The sequence below is a fragment of the Amblyraja radiata genome, chromosome 8, assembly GCF_010909765.2.
Source record: "Amblyraja radiata isolate CabotCenter1 chromosome 8, sAmbRad1.1.pri, whole genome shotgun sequence".
NCBI classification, from domain to species: Eukaryota; Metazoa; Chordata; class Chondrichthyes; order Rajiformes; family Rajidae; genus Amblyraja; species Amblyraja radiata.
The window spans coordinates 41,344,109-41,352,045 of NC_045963.1; the positions used below are offsets into that span (position 1 = coordinate 41,344,109).

Consider the following 7,937-nt stretch of genomic DNA (forward strand, 5'->3'; position numbering starts at 1 on the left):
CTCAATCTTAAGCGCCTCACTCCAGGAACCTCGGTAGGGTCAGGATGTACGGCCGGCGTGTGAAATGGCACAGAGACACCAAAGTAAAGTGAACGCACCTTGGATGTTGCCCGCCTCTACAATGAAGAGTGTAGGTGCAGTGCGCGCATCGGAAGTCAGCAAGCAATCTTTCCTCCCATTGCATCGCAAGTTGACACCTTGCTTTCAACGGCCCGAGGAGGGGAGTGATTGTTGTAAAGTAGGGTGAATCGAGTCCAACCATGATTGATTCCAGCCTGCAGAAGTTTGGACTGTGAAGCGGCAGTTTCTGGAGCGAGGTGCCGAGGCTACTGTTCTGAACAAGCCGACCGGAGCAACTGGCTCCTATTCTAAACAAGCCAACTGGAGCGACTGTTTCTGGAGCGCACCGGCGTGGCAGAGGTGCTGAGGGCTCCTGTCCAAAGACTAGCCAACTGGGCAGCATCTGTTCCTCGCTGCCTGCCCCTTGTGCATTTTTGGTCAACTACAGACGTGAGTGCAGCCGAGTGAGCATCCGGGAGCGAGCTGGTTGTCCCGATCGAACAAGCTGGGAAGGATGAACAGTTCTGCCGAGTGCCTTGGACCAAACAGCGCTGACCTGCAAACCAACGGGAAGCTTGTCAACTGCAGCGCCAAACCAGATGCCCATGGCGGGGCTGGCATTTCAGAATTGGGCATCTCCGTATCGATTTTCCTGTGTCTCATCACCCTGGCCACCGTGGTGTCCAACGGATTTGTAATCGCCACCATCTACCAGACGAGGAAGCTGCACACTCCCGCCAACATCCTGATCGGCTCCCTGGCCGTCACCGACCTCATGGTGTCCCTCTTGGTCATGCCCATCAGTATTGTGTACACGGTGAGCGGGACCTGGAGTTTTGGCCAAATTGTCTGTGATATCTGGCTGTCCAGCGACATTACCTGTTGCACCGCCTCGATCCTCCACTTGTGCGTGATCGCGCTGGACAGGTACTGGGCCATCACAGATGCGGTGGAGTACTCGGCTAGGAGGACGCCCGCCAGAGCGGCGGGCATGATATGCACCGTCTGGGTCATCTCCGTCTGCATCTCCATCCCGCCTCTGTTCTGGAGGCAAGCCAAGGCGACGGAGCTGACAGACTGCATGGTCAACACCGATCAAATCTTCTACACGATCTACTCCACCTTCGGGGCCTTTTACATTCCCACCCTGCTGCTCATCGCCCTCTACGGGAGAATCTATGTGGAGGCCAGGTCCAGAATCCTCAAGCAGGCACCCAGGAACGCGGCCAAGAGAATGACCACGGCCCACCTGGTGACCGACTCCCCGGGCTCTTCCTCTCTCTCAGTAAACTCTCGAGCTAACGAAGCCTCCAGCGAGACTGGGGGCTCTCCCGTTTATTTGAACCACGTCAAAATCAAAGTTTCCGACGCACTGTTGGAAAGGAAGCGCATCTTGGCGGCCAGGGAGAGGAAGGCGACCAAAACTTTAGGGATAATCTTGGGGGCGTTTATCGTATGCTGGCTACCTTTCTTTATTATTACTCTGGTGATGCCCATCTGCAAGGAAGCTTGCTGGTTCCACCATGCCATCTTTGACATCTTCAATTGGCTGGGCTATCTAAATTCTCTCATCAATCCCATTATTTACACAATGTCTAACGACGACTTCAAGCAAGCATTCCAGAAACTCGTCCGGTTTAGATGACTGTCTAAACTAGTCTCACAACTGGACAAGTAAAGATCACTTGTGACAACTAGTCTCACAATTGGACAAGATCACTAAAGCAGCGTCTCTTTTAGCTCCCCGCTCATTTCTCCCTCTGTACACACACACATAAATATAAAAATCACACACACACATACATTTACATACACACATCTATATATATACTGTATTTTTAAAGCCACCAAAAATCAGATGATAGTATGACAGCCCATGCAGCAGTTTAGCAAGCACACCACGTGTATGGGACATTGCATACACACGCGCAGCATTGTCAGGGAATGAATGTATATGTCAGGAAATAAGACGAATATCCATACTTTGCTGTTGGCTTGAGTCTTACTTATTAGACCAGTCAAATATAGTTGTAGTTGAACACCAAAGGGTGATGTGCATGGGGGAGGTCTTTTAGGTATTTTCTATATACCATTCGCAGTCGGATCCCACTGACCTAATCATCGTCCATTGACCCTTTGATGATGTGACACTGATTCGCTACCGCCAGAGGCCCGTGGAATTTCATTTTTTCAATCAGTCTGATATGAAACCCCATTTCCGGATCTGATAATCGGGAGATAGGGTTAGATCCTTCGCTCTTGTCACCGCAGTTTTAAACTGCATTACAAGTAGCTTTGGCCGACTTTGAGATTTTGCTTAATCAAAACTTAGCTTGCTTTTAAGCCAACGTTTTGATATTTTGAAAACGTCGGTATATGATTGCTAAGGAACGAATTCTTAGAGTGAATGACTGAAAAACAAACGTATTGCTTTAATCCCAACTGTTATTTGAGTGGTATATTTTGAAAGCATTTTGAATTTTAAAACGCAGATTAAGTAATGTCAGCTATGATGAATTATTTATAACCTCCATGCCTTGATGGGTATCTGCGGTTTGAATCTACAGGTTCTGTCTTTGTATTATGAACATTGTGTTTGAGCTGTCCAATGGATCCTGTTTATTTGTTATTGTAGGTTAGCACTGACAGTACCAGCAACAGTCTTTTAAGACAAATAAATGGGTTTGATACACGAAAGGTGGGTTTAACGTCAGTGTTTTCTGTTGATCGATTTATAACTGATATTACAAATAAAAATGGGTTGTCATGGCAAGGTTTCAAGACGTGACCATCTGTAGATGTAATAATAGTTGGGAGAAAGGTCCAAAAAGGTTCAGTGGAATGCCAGATGAGAGGAAGTATTTATGTGGAATTTCAGTTGCATCAACAACATATCTGTTTTGGAGTAAGCTTGCATTCCAGTGAGTAGTTATAGCTTTGCAAGCTTCTTGGGTTAAAGAACGGGGTTAGTCTGAAAAATAGAAACAGCGTGAAATCACTGTCGATGCAAAATCATTCTTGTATATATTACCGAACAGATAAAGGACTGCGATGTTGTGCATGTAAACAAGGACTGTGGAGCTGCTTAATAAACGCCGATAAAGCAAACCTTAATTTTATTCATTATTGATCAGCAGACATTAGTATCATTGCAGGGAAGAACTGCAGATGCTGGTTTAAATCGTAGGTAGACACAAAATGTTAGAGTAACTCAGCGGGTCAGGCAGCATCTTCAGTCTTCAGTCTGAAGAAGGGTCTCGACCGGAAACGTCACCCAATCCTTCTCTCCAGAGATGCTGCCTGACCCGCTCAATTACTCAAGCATTTTGTGTCTACCTTAGTATCATTGCAGTTGCTTGTCAGTGAGTAAATTATTTTTTATTTCCCTTTAAACAGTATAGTTTGGTGGTGATAACTGGCAGGTACCTGACCATAATAGTCTATACTAGACATTTGGAAGCAGAAGGATCCTTGAGCAAAACACAGAGTGCTGGAGGAACTCAGGCAGCATCAGGGGAGGGGATGGACAGGTGATGTTTCAGGTCAGGGCCCTTCTTCAAAGATAGACACAATGTGCTGGAGTAACTCAACGGATCAGGCAGCATCTTTGGAGAAAAAGATGGGTGACATTTCGGGTCGGGACCCTTCTTATGACAGAGAGTAGAAGGTGGGGGGGCATTGAAGAGCTGGAGACGAGAAAAGCCCAGGACCAATCAGAGCCAGCCACAAATGAGTTCAGGCAGGGTGGTGCCCTGGTAGGCCCACTGATGGCTTGTGATCTCAAGAGAGATACAATCCAATACAATCCAATCCAATGTGGAGAGCAGGAGGAAATGGTTAAATGACTAGAGCGAGGAAGGGGACAATAGAGGGAGTGTAGGTGTAAGTTAATTAAAATTAGAGAATTCAACATTCATACCGCTGTGTTGTGAGCTACTCAAGTCTGATCAGATATGTCTCCTGTCCATTCCCTCCGCAGATGCTGCCTGGACCACCATGTTCCTCCAGCACTTTGTGTTTTACCAGGCATTTGCATTGTTCTTAAGTCAGCAAGGTCACAGACTCTCAGCATAATTTGATGGAAAGGGATCATGATGTGATAAGCCTGCTGTAAAGTGCTTGCTCACTCAAACAACTCCTGTATCTAGCCATTATGAACCATACTTCATTGGCAGCAATCATCAGCAAAGGGCACTGATTCTTAAATTCTTAAGGGGTTGGACAGGCTAGATGCAGGAAGATTGTTCCCGATATTGGGGAAGTCCAGAACAAGCGGTCACAGTTTAAGGATAAGGGGGAAATCTTTTAGGACCGAGATGAGAAAAACATTTTTCACACAGAGAGTGGTGAATCTCTGGAATTCTCTGCCACAGAATGTAGTTGAGGCCAGTTCATTGGCTATATTTAAGAGGGAGTTAGATGTGGCCCTTGTGGCTAAAGGGATCAGGGGGTATGGAGAGGATAGTGTACAGGATAGTGAGGCAGGTACAGGATAGTGAGTTGGATGATCAACCATGATCATATTGAATAGGGGTGCAGGCTCGAGGGGCCGAATGGCCTACTCCTGCATATATTTTCTATGTTTCTACGTTTCTATGATGTTGCCATTTGCTGTCTTAAAGTGGGGTCCTTGACCTTGGCATTGTTCAGAGCAACTGGCAAACCCTCAGTGATTATTCCCTACTCAGTTGCAGGCACCTCGCTGTCGTCTCTTCCTGAGTTTCACGTAGGACAACCTGAACATCCAGTGGACAGGGTCTCCCAACGTGGGCACCTCCCCCGCTCATCCCCCTCCTCTTCTGCCAACTGTGCCAATAGGGTTGGAGCCCGAGGAATGTCTATAAAGGCACCAATTGGGAGCAACTGGTTTGCGCAGCAGTCGGTAATTATCTTTGCTTTTCATGTTGCAGGAGCAGAATTAGGCCATTCGGCCCATTGAGTCTATTCGATAGAGAGGAAGCAAAGACTAGGAATTAACGGGTCCTTTTCAGAATGGCAGGCAGTGACTAGTGGGGTGCCGCAAGGCTTGGTGCTGGTACCCCAGTTGTTTACAATATATATTAATGAAATAGACAAGTGATTTAAATGTAACATCTCTCAGTTTGTGGATGACACAAAGCTGGGTGACAGTGAGCTGCGAGGAGGATGCTATGAGGCTGCAGGGTGACTTTGATAGGTTGCATCAGTGGGCAGTCGCATGGCACGTGCAGTATAATGTGGATAAAAGTGAGGTTATCCACTTTGGTGGCAAGAACAGGAAGGCAGATTATTATCTGAATGGTGAAGATGAGGTGCAATGAGATATGGGTGTGCTTGTACATCAGTCACTGAAAGTAAGCATGCAGGTACAGCAGGCAGTGAAGAAAGATAATGGCATGTTGGCCTTCATTGCGAGGGGATTTGAGTTTAGGAACAAGGAGATCCTACTGCAGTTGTACAGGACCCTGGTGAGACTGCACCTGAAGTATTGTGTGCAATTTTGATCTCCTAATTTGAGGAAGGACAATTGAGGGATTGTCTGAAGGTTCACCAGGTTAATTCCCAGGATGGCGGGACTTACATATGATGAAAGAATGGATCGACTGGGCTTGTATTCGCTGCAATTTAGAAGGATGAGAGGTGATTCCTGGGATGTCAGGACTGTCTTATGAAGAAAGACTGGATAGACTTGGTTTATACTCTCTAGAATTTAGGAGATTGAGAGGGGATCTTATAGAAACTTATAAAATTCTTAAGGGGTTGGACAGGCTAGATGCAGGAAGATTGCTCCCGATGTTGGGGAAGTCCAGGACAAGGGGTCACAGCTTAAGGATAAGGGGGAAATCCTTTAAAACCGAGATGAGAAGAACTTTTTTCACACAGAGAGTGGTGAATCTCTGGAACTCTTTGCCACAGAGGGTAGTCTAGGCCAGTTCATTGGCTATATTTAAGAGGGAGTTAGATGTGGCCCTTGTGGCTAAGGGGATCAGAGGGTATGGAGAGAAGGCAGGTACGGGATACTGAGTTGGATGATCAGCCATGATCATATTGAATGGCGGTGCAGGCTCGAAGGGCCGAATGGCCTACTCCTGCACCTAATTTCTATGTTTCTATGTTTCTATGATCTTATGGAAATATATAAAATTCTTAGAGGATTGGACAGGGTAGATGCAGGAAAAATGTTCCTGATGTTGAGGGAGTCCAGAACCAGGGGTCACAGTTTAAGAATAAGGGGTGTGCCATTTAGGACTGAGAAAGGGTTGCAGATTTGCAGATGACACAAAGCTGGGTGGCAGTGTGGAGGATGCTATGAGAATGCAGGGTAACTTGGACAGGTTGGGGGAGTGGGCAAATGCATGGCAGATGAGGTTTAATGCAGATAAATGTGAGGTTATCCACTTTGGTAGCAAAAACAGGAAGGCAGATTACTATCTAAATGGCGTCAAGTTGGGAAAAGGGGAAGTACAATGGGATCTGGGGGTCCTTGTACATCAGTCTATGAAAGTAAGCATGCAGGTACAGCAGGCAGTGAAGAAAGCGAATGGCATGTTGGCCTTTATAACAAGGGGAATCGAATATAGGAGCAAATAGGTCCTTCTGCAGTTGTACAGAGTCCTAGTGAGACCACACCTGGAGTATTGTGTGCAGTTTTGGTCCCCTAATTTGAGGAAGGACATTCTTGCTATTGAGGGAGTGCAGCGTAGGTTTACAAGGTTAATCCCCAGGATGGCGGGACTGTCATATGCTGAGAGAATGGAGAATGGAGCAGCTGGGCTAGTACACTCTGGAGTTTAGAAGGATGAGAGTGGATCTCATTGAAACATATGATTGTTAAGGGCTTGGACATGCTAGAGGCAGGAAACATGCTCCCGATGTTGGGGGAGTCCAGAACCAGGGGCCACAGTTTAAGAATAAGGAGTAAGCCATTTAGAACGGAGACAAGGAAACATTTTTTCCTCACAGAGAGTGGTGAGTCTGTGGAATTCTCTGCCTCAGAGGGCGGTGGAGGCAGGTTCACTGGATGCTTTCAAGAGAGAGCTATATAGGGCTCTTAAAAATAGCAGAGTCAGGGGATATGGAGAGAAGGCAGGAACGGGGTACTGATTGGGGATAATCAGCCATGATCATATTGAATGGTGGTGCTGGCTCGAAGGGCCAAATGGCCTACTCCTGCACCTATTGTCTATTGTCTATTGTCTATTGAGATGAGGAAAAACTTTTTTCACCCAGAGAGTTGTGAATCTGTGGATTTCTCTGCCATAGAAGGCAGTGGAGGCCAATTCACTGGATGTTTTCAAGAGAGAGTCAGATTTTGCTCTCAGGGTTAAGAGAATCAAGGGATATGGGGAAACAGACAGAACAGGGTACTGATTTTGGATATATCAGCCATGAGCATATTGAATGACGGTGCTGGCTCGAAGGACCAAATGGCTGACTCCTGCATCTACTTTCTATGTTTCTATGTAACCACCACCTTAAACATGTGGAAATTCATTCTATCTCCAAGGATGGTATCTTCTCCTCACCATCACGCAAAGTTCCACACTGGTGGCTAGGAAAGGTTTGGAGGGATATTGGCCAAACATGAACAAAGATAGCTTAGATGGGCCATGGACGAGTTGGGCCGAAGGGCCTGTATCCATGCTGTGAGGCTCTATGATGTTCCTGACACTCCTTCCCCAGGCACTTTGCGACAGTTGCATCAGCCTTTGCAGAATGTTCTGTTGATACTCTGATAATTAGCCTCTTGGGCCTGCAACATCTTCACACTTTGTTTCAGCTTGTTCTCCCAGATGTGGCGGCACTGTGGCACAGCGGTAGAGTTGCTGTCTTACAGCACCCGAGACCCAGTTCGATTCTGACTTTGGGTGCTGTCTGTATGGAGTTTATACGTTCTC

General features: G+C 46.6%; 1 protein-coding gene across 1 annotated transcript; it reads left to right on the forward strand.

Annotated features, from left to right (window-relative positions):
- Nucleotides 1-460: 460 nt before the first annotated feature.
- Nucleotides 461-2,702, forward strand: LOC116975758 (5-hydroxytryptamine receptor 1D-like). Its single transcript, XM_033025007.1, has one exon. The coding sequence runs from the start codon at nucleotides 575-577 to the stop codon at nucleotides 1,703-1,705; it is 1,131 nt and encodes a 376-aa protein (XP_032880898.1). The 5' UTR covers nucleotides 461-574; the 3' UTR covers nucleotides 1,706-2,702.
- The last annotated feature ends 5,235 nt before the right edge of the window (nucleotides 2,703-7,937 follow it).

Coding starts and splice junctions, on each gene's coding strand:
- LOC116975758 (XM_033025007.1), top strand. CDS start 575: ATGAACAGTTCTGCCGAGTGCCTTGGACCAAACAGCGCTGACCTGCAA.